Below are 12,301 nucleotides of genomic sequence, written 5' to 3' on the forward strand. Positions count from 1 at the left end.
ACACACATACCACACATATGCTTGATATGCACACATACACACACCACATGTATACACGTGCCCAAAAACATTGACATATCTCAGGTTCCCTGTGGCAATCCTTAGGTTTCGATAGCCGTAAAGGGGGAGATGTTCAACATCTCGGGCATCATGTTGGGATCACTGGCACAGACTAGTCACTACAACGTCCTGGGGTCTACTTCAGACTTTCTGCGTGCAAGGGTGGCAGTGGCTGAGGACTCGGCGCCCTCCTCCACGACAGTGCTCTGAGGACAGGCTCAGCATTTTATTTCTTGGTGCTTTAAGAGCTCATTTAGAAACAGCACAGTGACAACAAACAACAGTCATGAGATGCTGCTCAGTAGATCTCACTAGTCTCAGTGTGGCCTTGGAGAGTGGGGGCCAAGCGAGCAGAGTGAGGCCAGGCTCCTCAGGGAGGGCTCAGAACATAGAGGAGGGGCTTTGGGGCGAGCCTTCAGATCCAGATGTCAGAACTGCAGTCACCCCCTGGGTACCGAAGCTCATGAGCCAGTGCTGGACCAAGGGGCTCCTTCCCGAAGTCCACCAGAAAGTTGGGGTTCAACTTGAGCCCTCCATTTCCAGTGTCTACATCAATTTGCAGCATCACGGAGCCTTCCCTGGAAGAGGAGGAAAGGGTGAGAGGTGATATGTGACCAGCACCCCCACCCCAAGATTTGGTGAGGATAAATGGGTTCCTGGGATGGGCAGGGCCCACATGGGCCCTCTGTCTGGTAGGGCACAGGTGGAGTTCCTGAGTTGTCTTCAGAGCCCACACGATCGTTCTGGAGGCCTGGTGGAGAGGTGATCCTGGACACTGCTGCTCACCTGATGAGGTCGGGGTAAAACTGCTTGTCCCAGGCGCTGTACAGCGACGAGGTGACGTAAAGACGCTTCCCATCCAAGCTGAGCTGGATCATCTGAGGGCCTCCAGGAATGCGTTTTCCCTTGGGGAAACAAGAGGTCAGGCTCCAAGTGACACACAGATTGACTAAGGGGTTGGCATACCGCCTGGGTCCCAAGAGCATCGCCCCAGATTCTCCTTGAGCATGGGTCTGAGGGGCCAGTGAGGCCAGGGCGATGTTCTCACCTTGACCACTAGGGGCTCCGGCTGACACTTTAACTCTTGGTCCTCCAGCACCTCCACAGGGCCTCCTTTAACAATGCTGCCCCCAAGGAAGATCTGGGTTCAGGGGTGCAGAGGACAAAGGGGGACAACAGTGAGAGATACAGTGACGATTAATGTCCATTATCAACCTCACTGGGTGTGGGAATCAGCGAGGACACACGCGCCTTGGAGTGTCTGTCTGTGGGGCATTTCAGAGAGTTTTAATCAGGAGGAAAGACGCACCCTGAGCAGCAGGGGGTCGGATTCCAGAGCAAATGGAAAGGGAAAGACAAGCTGAGTCCCAGCATCCAACTCTCTGCCTCCTGTGACCGCACAGGTAATGTGACCAGCTGCCTCCCGCTTTGCCGCCACACCTTCTGACTACGATGGACTCTGTCCCTGCTCAAAGTCTGAGCTGGGATAAACCTTTCCTCCTTTGTGTCTGTGGGGTATTTCATCACAGAAGGGTAACTCATACAGGTGTGGACATTACAGAAGAGCTGTTCTCCTTGATTAGAATCGTGTGTGTGTTAGCGTGTGTGTGTGTGTGTGTGTGTGTGTGTGTGTGTGTGCATGCGCGCGTGTGATAGCATCTCACCATGGAACTCTGGCTGGCCTGAAACTCACTATGTAGACCAGGCTGGCCTCGAACTCACATCCACTTCCCTCTGTCTCAAAGGTGTGCTCCTCCACACCCGGCTAGCATCCCTTTAACTTTCAGACTCATTCCCTGTGCTCAGCCAGGACTCCACAGTCCTGAGCCTGTACCTTGGCTCACATTTTTGCTTTTCCTGCTCCTCCCTTACCACCCCGGAGCTTCCCTTCCTCTCCACCTTGCCCAGACTCCTCCACCAGTGCCCCTACCTGCCCAGCAAGGCGGGGCTTCTGTGGGTTAGAGATGTCATACTGTCGAATGTCCCCGTGCAGCCAGTTGCTGAAGTAGAGGAAGCGGTCATCCAGGGACAACAGGATGTCGGTGATCAAACCTAAGGCGTGGGTTGAGGGCTTTAAGGAGTCTCCCCAGGCCAGGACCCCACCTGCTGACCCCACCCTCTCCTGGAACTCACCTGGCATTTCGGGCAGCAGCCAGCCCTTCACTTTCTTGGAGGGCACCTGGATCACCTTCTCCACGGACCAGGTGCCTCCCTACATTGGGGAAGGGAAGCAGGAAGTGGGCTGAGAACTGGGGACAGGGAGAGAGCACACACTGGGCCTTGTGGCTAGGGTCTCCTTCCCTGCAAGCCGCTAAGGCAAGGAGCATGACTGCTTCACCATGGCCCCGCCATTGCTCTTCAGAGTGGCTCACAGAGATGCTTACTATGTACATTTTTTTTGTTCTGCTTTTTGAGACAGTTCCATGTTCACGCTGGCCTCAACTCCTGTTCCCCCGGCCTCCACTTTCCAAGTGCTGGGGTCACGTGTGTGCCACAGGACCACCTTAGGTTTTGAATGAATGTATCCATATGGCCACTTGTGCTTCAAGCGTCCCTACCAAAAGTCATGATGAGATGTAATTACTATTGTGAGGAATTAAGAGGTGGGACCTTGACTGGGTTTTTGAGACAATGGTCTCACTGTGTAGAAGAGGCTGGCCTTGAACCTGCAGTCTTCCTGCCACCACATCCCAAGTGCTGGAGCTACAGGTGTGAGCCATTCTGACTGGCTAGGTGGGACCTTTTAGTATTGTTTGTTTTATATGTATGAGTGTTTTGCCTACACGTATCTGTGTACCACACGTGTTCATGGTGCCTTCGGAGGCCAGAAAGGAATTCATGTCCCCTGAAACTGGAGTTACAGGGAGTTGTGAGCCGCAACGTGGATGCTGGGAGTTTAACCCAGGTCTTCTGGAAGAATGGCGAATGCTCTAGACTGTCGAGCCGGCTCTTTGGCCCCTGTTTATTTCATGAGACGGCGTTTCACTATGTGGCCTTGACTGTCCTGGAACTTGTTACGTAGACCAGGCTGGCTGCTACTTCAGAGATCCGTCTGCCTCCCAAGTGCTGGGGACAAAGGCCTGTGCCACCACCTTGAAATAATTAAGGCAGAGCTCACGGAGGATGAACTCACCTGTGAGAGGATTCATGGTTATCTCGAAAATGAACCCTTTATAAAGTCACATGGCCTTCTCATCCTGTGATGTCCCTGGAGGTAAAGAGTCCCCAACCACCAGAAGCCATTCCTCAACCCTGGAAGGCATAACTGCAGTCTTATGGGCTATCTGTTCCTTATCACTGTCCTGCCTGGGATACCCAGTTGCTCAGTTATAGCAATAGAAAACACACTTAGAGGGGGCTGGAGAGATGGCTCAGAGGTTAAGAGCACTAGCTGCTCTTCCAGAGGTCCTGAGTTCAATTCCCAGCAACCACATGGTGGCTCACAACCATCTATAATGAGATCTGGTGCCCTCTTCTGGTGTATATATGTTAACAGAACATTGTATGCATAATAAATAAATAAATAAATAAATAAATAAAAAAAAAGAAAACACACTTAGACAAGGTGGAGATTAGTCTGGCCCAGAGAGAAGCGAGGCCAGCCACATATCAGCGTTTCTTCCTGGGAAGCCTTAGGCTGGTGGGAACAAGTGTGGACGCTAAAGCCTGGGAGGAGGTCCTGAGGAGTGTGTGTGTGTGTGTGTGTGTGTATAGTGGGGTATCTGGGGGGACGTCCAGATGAGACTCTTGTGTGTGTGTGTGTGTGTGTGTGTGTGTGTGTGTGTATGGTGGGGTGTCTGGGAGGAGGTCCTGAGGAGACACTTGTGTGTGTGTATGTGTGTGTGTGTGTGGTGGGGGTATCTGGAAGGAGTTCCTGAACAGACTCTTATGTGTGTGTGTGGGGGGGGGTTGTCTGGGAGGAGGTCCTGAGGAGACACTTGTGTGTGTGGGGGGGTTGTCTGGGAGGAGGTCCTGAGGAGACTCTTGTGTGTGTGTGGGGGGGTTGTCTGGGAGGAGGTCCTGAGGAGACTCTTGTGGGGGGGGGGGGTGTCTGGGAGGAGGTCCTGAGGAGACTCGTGTGTGGGGGGGGTGGGGGTTGTCTGGGAAGAGGTCCTGAGGAGACTCTTGTGGGAGGCGCAGAGTCTCAGTCTTACCTCATTCTTGTAGAAGCGCTGGATGGTGGAGCTGAGGGCGCAGCCTACAAAGCCCTGGGCGGCATCTGGGTCATGCAGGAAACGGACCTCCAGGGGAATGAGCCCATCCTTCATTTTTAGAGTCTGGATAACCTCACGACGCTGCCAGTCCCACACATATAAGTGGCTCCCATACAACCCTGAGATGGGAGGGGACAGGGACCAGAGGCTGGGCTCAGTCAGGATGCAAGGGCACAGGCAGAGGCAGGGCACTGACTAGGATGAGAGATGGAAATGGGCACCGATGACGCTTGAGCCAGGTGGGCACTCCGCACCTGGCATGACTTAGCCTGTTAGGAGTTGGTCCTGGTGCAGGTTAGGGACCTGAAATCTGGTGGGGGGTGGATGAGCCAATGCTCCTGCCAGACGAAAGGTTATTCTCACCAGCCTCCACATGAGCAGGGTTGAAGCCATCTTTGAGGACGTTGGGAGCTGCCCACTCAGTGCTGATCATGACGTTGTGTCGTGGTTGGTACCAGAAGTCATAACCCATAGGAGCAGCCCCTCCAGGCTTCTCCCACGTGCCTTTCACCTCGAAGGTCTCCCCGTCAAGCAGCATAAAACTCCCTGAGCAGGGAAGAAAGGGAGAAAGAGGACTTAGAGGCAGTGAGCCATTGCTCTCTTTCCCACCCAGCTGGTCAGATCCTTGAGTTCAGATGCCCGCGTGTCTGTTTCAGAGATGGCTGGTGTGATGTAGGGCCCCTTATTCTGTGCTCTCCCTCTTAGCAACGTTTCCTTCTCTTAGAACTCTGGAGAAATGTCCTCCCACTGAACAGAGAGCTCTGGGACTTGGCCCCTTAAGCATCATTTGCTCAGGCTGCCACAGCTCCCCTGGTATTCTCCCCACAGGCTAAGCTTCCTTGTGCAGGTAAGAACCCCAGGCAGCCACAGGTGGAACTCCAGTCACGGAAGCCAGCTGTCCTTCGTGGGCTCAATACTTTTTCTCCCTCCCTTCCTTCTCTCCTTTCTCTCTTCTCTCTTTTGTGACATGGGGTTTCTCTGTGGAGCCATGGTTGTCCTAGAACTCACTCTGTAGACCAGGCTGACCTCAAACTCACAGAGATCCTCCTGCCTCTGCATTCAAAGGTGTACATCACTGTGTTCAGAAAAATGTTTCTAAAAGTTCACACACACACACACACACACACACACACACACTCATCAATTAAGGGCTGTGAAGTTTGCTCATGAATTCACAAAGGCAGACATTACATGATAGACTTGCTAGGTTTGTGTGTGGGTTCATATCTTCATGGCTGACTCCTGACTATGCCTTCTAGCAAACTTGGCAGTCACAGCTCATCTTGTGTGAGTGTCTGTGTGTTGTGAGTGTAAGTGTGTGCTTGTGTGATTGTACTGGGGTTTGAACCTGAGACCTCAATGGTAGGCAAGTGCTGTATCACGGGGTGTGTCTCCAGCTTCTTATTTGTATTTTGAGACAAGGTCTTGCTAAGATTCCCAGGCAGACCTTGAACTTGTGATCTTTCTGCCACAGCCTAAAGTACCTGGAATTACCTCCTGCACCAGCAGACCCAGCTGAGCCTCGTCCCTGTAGGAATAGTCGAGACAACTGAAGTCACTTGCTGACGTTTCAGACACTGGGTGGGACTCAGCCAGCCAGTTCTCCCTGGCCCCTCACTTCATAGCTCCCCGGGCTTTGGACCTGCTCCTACACAGCCCAATGTTTCCCATGCCTCTTATCTGCTGAGTTTTTGCCAAGTCCACAGTGCCAGTAGGTACCTTTAGCATTACCCTGGGGATCCCCCAAGGTGCTGATCATCACCTCTCCGCTGGCCAGGCAGTGGCTGGTGTGCAGATTGCCCACGTTGCACTTGGAGTGGATTTCACTGGGTTCAATGACCTGGAGAAGGTGAGGAGTGGGGTCTGACTTTACAGAGCCAGGAGTCTCCAGCCCCTCCTCCCATTCTCCCTGCTTTGTCTGTGGACCCTGTCTTCTTTTCCTCTCCCTGAGGGAGGGATTCAATCTGGTAACTCAGAGAGCAGCAACAGAAAGGCAGGGAAGCCATCACTAAATCTTCAGTCAGAGCATCAACCTTCCCCATCTCTCTTGAAGGCACTCCCAGCACTTGGGGCCCCTCCCCTGCCAATGTTGGCTCTGCATCCTCAGCAGCCAGCTGTGAGCTTCTGGTGCAAGGGCGTGTCCAATGCAGTGCTGAGAGGAAGGCCTGGAGCTCCTGCCTGAGGAAGTCATGAGCTCCTAGCTGGGTGGGGGAAGACAGGTCTCTCCTCCCCTTCAAGAAGAAGCCTCGTCTTCTGACACCCAGACACACTGCTGGACGGTGCCTGCCCAGCAGGCTCAGGTAACTTCTGAGGTCTCCCCTTTCTGCTGCTGAGCCAGACCCTGTATAAGAGCTGGAGGCAGCTGGTCCAGAGACTGTTGGGCCAGCAGGTGCAAGGGTCTCCAGCCAGAAGCACGGAGGACTTGCCTTGTGCAACTTAGGGGCGCGAGGGTCAGAGCCCACGTCCACCACGTAGACGCGGGAGGAGATGAGACTGGGTAGCATGAGCTTGGTGCGCGCCTTGGTGCTGTCCCCAAAGCAGCTACTGCAAGTGTTCCATCCTGAGTGGTGCAGCTCATCCTTCAGGTAGGGCATGGGCAGCCTGTGGATGACCTGGGTGCAGAGGGGCAGGAAGTGCTGCTTACTCAGGCCGGGCCTCTCTAGACTCCCTTTGGGCTTGGAGCCCAGCACAGGCCTGGTTCCAGCTCAGCACCCTGGGCAGTGAAGAGCTTCCAATGCCATTCATTCCAGGGGTGACAAAGAAGGGTGGAGTTAGGGAACCAGAGCTGTGCTGGGAGTCTTAGGGGAGCCAGTGACCATACCTCACCTCACCTGACTATAATGGGGAGATTTTGGGTCAACATCCACAGTGGCCAAATAATCTGGGGCCTCAATGCCTGTGTTTCTGTAAATACAGGGCAGGTAGACAATCTCCTCCCGGGGTCCTGGGGAATAGAGAGTGGGTTATGGTAATGAGCTGGGCAGAGGCAGCCCAGATGAGCTAGAGGGCTAAGGCTAGACCTGAAGTCCTCAACTCTACCATGGGGTTGGCAGAGGATGCTGGCTCGCAGATGTACAGTTACCTTTCATGGCTTCGAGAGGAGTAGGGTAGCCTGGGCCACACTTTCCGCATTTTGTGGCTGTGGAAACAATGGGAGTGTGTTAGCTGGAGCCGCTCTGGAGCGTGCAGTCTCCCTCTCTCCAGCTGTGACGCACACCTGGCAGCCTCACCACGTTGGCCTTTCCATTCCCACCCCCAGCTCTGATGGGTGTGAAACTGTGGTGGGAGAGTGAAGTCACATGACTGGAACAGACACTCCGGCAGAGGTGGCAAGCGTTTGGACAGAGGCTGTGTGTCTAAGAGTTATGACATGGACTTCCATTCTGTCTCAGCCCACCTGGCTGGTCATAGCAACGTGGACAAATTATCTAACTCAGTTTCAACTTCATCTGTGAAAAGTAGGTAATGAGAGGCACAGTAGGCTGGGTGTTGTGACCACATCTATAGGGGCAAAAGCAGGAGGGACAGGAGTTCAAGACTAGCCTTGATATACAGCAGAAATCAGAGTAGGGGGCAAATGCCTTTAACCCCAGCATTGGGGAGGCAGAGGCAGGCAGATGTCTTTGAATTCAAGGCCAGCCTGGTCTACCCAGTCTTGGGGCAGCCAGGGATACACAGAGACCCTTTCTCAAAACAATACACAAGAAAAACTGATTTAGCAGGGCGATGGTGGTGCACACCTTTAATCCCAGCACTCGGGAGGCAGGCGGATCTCTGTGAGTTCGAGACCAGCCTGGTCTACAGAGCTAGTTCCAGGACAGGCTCCAAAGCCACAGAGAAACCCTGTCTCGAAAAACCAAAAAAAAAGAAAAAAAAAGAAAAAACTGATTTAGGGCAGCTCTTGGAGCAATGCTCATTGGTTCAGTCCCCACCAGCTGCCCACATTCACCTGGACGGTCAGCTCTGGGGAGGTCAGATGCCTCTGACCCCCGTGCGCAACTTTATTCAACAGCACGCACCCACACCCAGACTTATGCAATAATTAAAACTAAAGTAAATCCTAAAGAAAACAAAAGTATCCTAAGACCAACAGCTGGGGGATGCAGCTCACTGGTAGAGGGTTGCTTGACACTGAAAGGCCTTGGGTTCAATGCTCAACCGGACAAATCAAGGGACCTTTGTGGGCAGTCTTCCTGATGTCTGTCCTTGAGGAAGAGCTCCCAGGGAATGGGACCAGCAGTAAAATGCTGCCAAATTTATCCAGGCCAGGGGTTGGGACTTCCTGTGTGCAGCCTAGGTCCTGAGCCAAACTGCTGCTGGCCACACCCGGGATTATGCAACCAATCCAGATGAGGGGAGAAGCCCCGGTGTTTGGTCAAGACTGATAACCAGCTGCGTGTCCTTGGGCACTGGCCTAGACACCAGGGCTGGAGGGAGAGGCTCTCCTGACCCTCCAGTCACCACATTCACAAGCCAGCCACCAGGATTCCAAGCTGAGAGCCTGGGCCAGACCTTGGAGGACTGGAACAGGGAAGGGGCTGATGCAGATGGAAAGAAATCCTGGAGTGGAGTTCACAAGACCCAGGGCCACAAGCAGAGGCAGGCGAGGGTTGGAGAGATGGCTCAGCAGTTAAATTGCTGCTCCTAGAGAACCCACATTTGAGTCCAGCACCCACGTGGTGCCTAAGAACTGTAACTGCAGCTCCAGGGCATCTGCACCCTCTCCAGCCTCCTGGGCATATGGCATACATGTGTGTACATCGATGCCAGCCACACATCCAGACACACAACATCAACACTAAGAAAACAGTCAGAAAGCAGTCAAGTCCAGAGCAAAGCCAGCTGCTGCCTGGGAGCCCCATGTCTGGAGAGCACAGGAGGTAGGGAGGCAGCGACAGCACTGTAGAATCCAGAAACCGGGCATCATCTGGAAATTCTTGCCATGTAGCTCAGGTTGGCCTCCAACTCACCAAGATCCTTCTGCCTCAGCCTCCTGAGTACTGGGATATGGGCATGAGCTACCACTCATGTTTGGGGCAGGTGAAGAGAATCAATAAAAAGCATATTTGAAGCCCAGCACTCCTGAGGCAGAGGCAGGAGGATTTCTCTGAGCTCAAGGTCAGCCTGATCTAGGTAATGAATTCCACAGTCAAAAAACCACAACACAAACAAAACCACAACAACAACAATAATAGGGGAGCTCGTTTGGGGACTGGACAGGTGGCTCAGGGGTTAAGAGCATTTGCTGTTCTTGCAGAGGACCAGGATATGGTTCTTAACACCCACAGGTCACTCACAACTCTCTGCCACCTGGCCTCCATGGGCACGAGACACACCTGTGCTGTCCATATATACACATAGGCAAACACTCATAAAATAACATCTTTAAAAGAGGAAAGACATGGAGGAGGGTTGCCCCGCTATCCCAGGGTTTGGCTCCAGGCTGCTAGGTTGTCTTTCTTTGTAGGGATCCTCCAGTCCTAAGCATCTCCAGCAAGGTCTCTGGCATTCTGAGTTTGGGGAACTCAGGGAAGTTTTCTCTGCCATTAGGAAGGGCCAGCTGCAGGGGACCTCAAAGTTCCCTCCCAAACCCGAGCCTCAGCCTGACTGCAGGAGCTCACAGGCTAAAGGATGAGAGCTGTGGGACTTGGGAGGGGCTGAAGCAGGTCCTCAGTGGGCTCGTGTGGCCACCCTGACCTCCCCACGCACTGGTGAAATGGAGCAGTTTGAGAGATCTGGGCTGGGAGGCTGTTCTGTGCCTCCCCAGCAAGAGACAGACCCAGTGTCTGTTTACTAGGGTGACAGATATTGTCACGGAGATGTTGGGGCTCTTCCCAAGAATCCCCACTCCCAGTGGAGTTTCTCAGAAAGACGCTCCCGTGCCCCTATCCCTTACTCTCTACCCCTGCTCCTGTCCACTGCCTCTGTCTCCTGCCCCTGCCACCTACCCCTACCCCTGTCTGCTGCCCCTGCCCCCCACCCCCGTCTCTGCAGAGGCTGGGCAGGACTCCCAGACGACCACTTCTGCAGTTCCTCCCTGCTCCTTCCTCAGAACCTGAACCGGACTGAGAAGCATGAATGCCTGAGTTTGAGCTGCGTATGCACATGCCTGCAGGGTAGAGATGAGAGTCCAGTTCTTTCTTCACTGCCCTCTCCAGTTTTGAGTCATTTCCTGGAGGAAGAAGGACCCTCTAATCTTGGGGTGAACTATCCACGGCTTTGAGAAGCCCCTTTTCTTACCCATGCTGTTGGCTGACACTCTGGTCCTGCAGGAATTGCCAGGAATGGGCAGAGCTTGCCAGAGACCAGTGCTGGTGTTGGAGGCAGACTGCACAGGGAAGGGGCAAAGGGAGGGAATTTATGCAACCAATTGGGGGAGAGGTGGGGCAAGGGGAGGGACCTGGCTGCCATCCAGAATAAAGTACACAGGGCTGCTGGCCAGGATGTTATCAAGTGGCCTGGCCATTCAAGTTATAGGGTGTGTGGTGTGTGAGTGAGTGTGTGTGTGTACACTCGTAAATACATCCGTGCCGTTAGTGGGTACCTATGTATGTATTAAGTTTGTGTGCCTGTGTAACATTCTCCTGTGGGTTCCCATGCATGTACCTTTATGTTGGTGTCTGTGTGGGTGTGAGTTGGTGTGTGCCTGTGTTTGGATGTGTACATGCTTGTGTGTGTCCACATGAGCAGATACCATGTGAGGGATGTGTTTATATGTCTGCAGTCACATGTTCCTGTGCTTTCAAATGCTCGTCTATGTGTTTGGTTCTGTCTGTGGACATTTTGGGGTACCCAGGGCTGTGGACCTATTTCTTCCTACTTCTACATCCAAGGCCAGTTTTCTCTTAAGATTGCCTTCTTTGTCCAGAAGTCCATGGTCCAAAAGGCGCATTCTTGCTCACCCAGACCCCTCGCCCATGTCTTTCTGCAGCAGCTGCCCAACAGCCTAGGTTCCACTTTTCCCAGAACTGCTCCTGAGCCTTGAGCTTAGCAGTGGGAGAAAGCCCAGTGGCTGTTATGACCGCCAATTACCCTCATACCTTCAGGCAGTGAAAGTGGACTTTCTCCCACCAGTCTGAGGCAGCGTCCTCTGGGGGCTGGATGGGGGGTCAGAAAGAGGTCACCAGATGCTGCTGTCCCCAACTGGCCTATGACTGAAAACACTCTGGGATCCTGCCTGTTGTGGGGTGGGTGGGTCCTCTAGCTTGAAGTGCAAATGTCTACTCAGGTGGTTAAGCCTGCAGCTATGACATGCAAGGGACAGGCACCCCCCACTGCTTGCTGAGGAACTCTTTAAGGCTAAAGAGGACTCCTGCACTGTGGGGGCTCCCTTCTAAACTCCAGATTAGGCACAAACCACACCCAAACACCTGTTTGCACAGAGAGATCCTTTATTAAGTGGGAAGAAAGTTAGTGTCTGCCTTCAGACTCAGGCAGGGTCATTGTCTAAAAGGTCTCATTCTGGTTTTTTTTGGGGGGGTATATTTTCTTTGGTATGTTTTATTAATTTTTTTCCATTTATTTTGCATATCAACCCCAATTTCGCCTCCCTTATCTCCTCCCATTCCCTCCCCCAACTTCCCTTCTACCTCCCATCCATTTCTCCTCCATGTTATGGGAGGGCCGTTTGGGGGTTAGGGAGAAAGCTGTTGCCAGGGAAATTTCCAGGAATCCACAAGGATGGCCCCAGCATAGTGGAGAGGGTGCCTGAACTAGCCTTCTCCTGTAATCAAACTGGTGAACATCCCATGGGAGATCTTAAGAAGAGAAAAAGGGTCTGTGTTAGAACGGGCCAGGATGTTGTAAAGGAGACAGGGGATAAGTGAGAAGGGAAGGGGACAAGGGAAAGGGATATCTGTGCAGAGCTCAAGTGGGCTAGTGTCCCATCAATGGCTCCTTAAGGTAACTTTGAGGTCTGAGTCTGTATCCCCTTCTAGGGCTGCCCTCTATCTTGGAAAGTTGTGTTGGGGTCCACCCTCTGACTCAAAACAAGCTTTATTGTCTGATGTGATCATTCTTTTGTCTAA

The 12,301-nt window shown here is 53.0% G+C and overlaps 1 protein-coding gene across 1 annotated transcript; it reads right to left on the reverse strand.

The window, feature by feature from the left end:
- Nucleotides 1–267: 267 nt before the first annotated feature.
- On the reverse strand, nt 268–10,617 carry LOC121437909 (methanethiol oxidase). The gene is made up of 12 exons (XM_041638027.1): nt 10,515–10,617; nt 7,357–7,413; nt 7,106–7,218; nt 6,701–6,886; nt 5,994–6,114; nt 4,638–4,820; nt 4,215–4,393; nt 2,194–2,272; nt 1,991–2,112; nt 1,109–1,201; nt 847–965; nt 268–638 (listed from the first exon to the last, which is right to left on the reverse strand). Exons 1-12 carry the CDS (start codon nt 10,516–10,518, stop codon nt 476–478), a joined length of 1,419 nt encoding a protein of 472 aa, XP_041493961.1. The 5' UTR covers nt 10,519–10,617; the 3' UTR covers nt 268–475.
- Between the last annotated feature and the right edge of the window lie 1,684 nt (nt 10,618–12,301).

The sequence above is a fragment of the Microtus oregoni genome, unplaced genomic scaffold (assembly GCF_018167655.1).
Source record: "Microtus oregoni isolate MIOR12 unplaced genomic scaffold, Mior012 000054F_ref0000373, whole genome shotgun sequence".
Classification (NCBI taxonomy): domain Eukaryota; kingdom Metazoa; phylum Chordata; class Mammalia; order Rodentia; family Cricetidae; genus Microtus; species Microtus oregoni.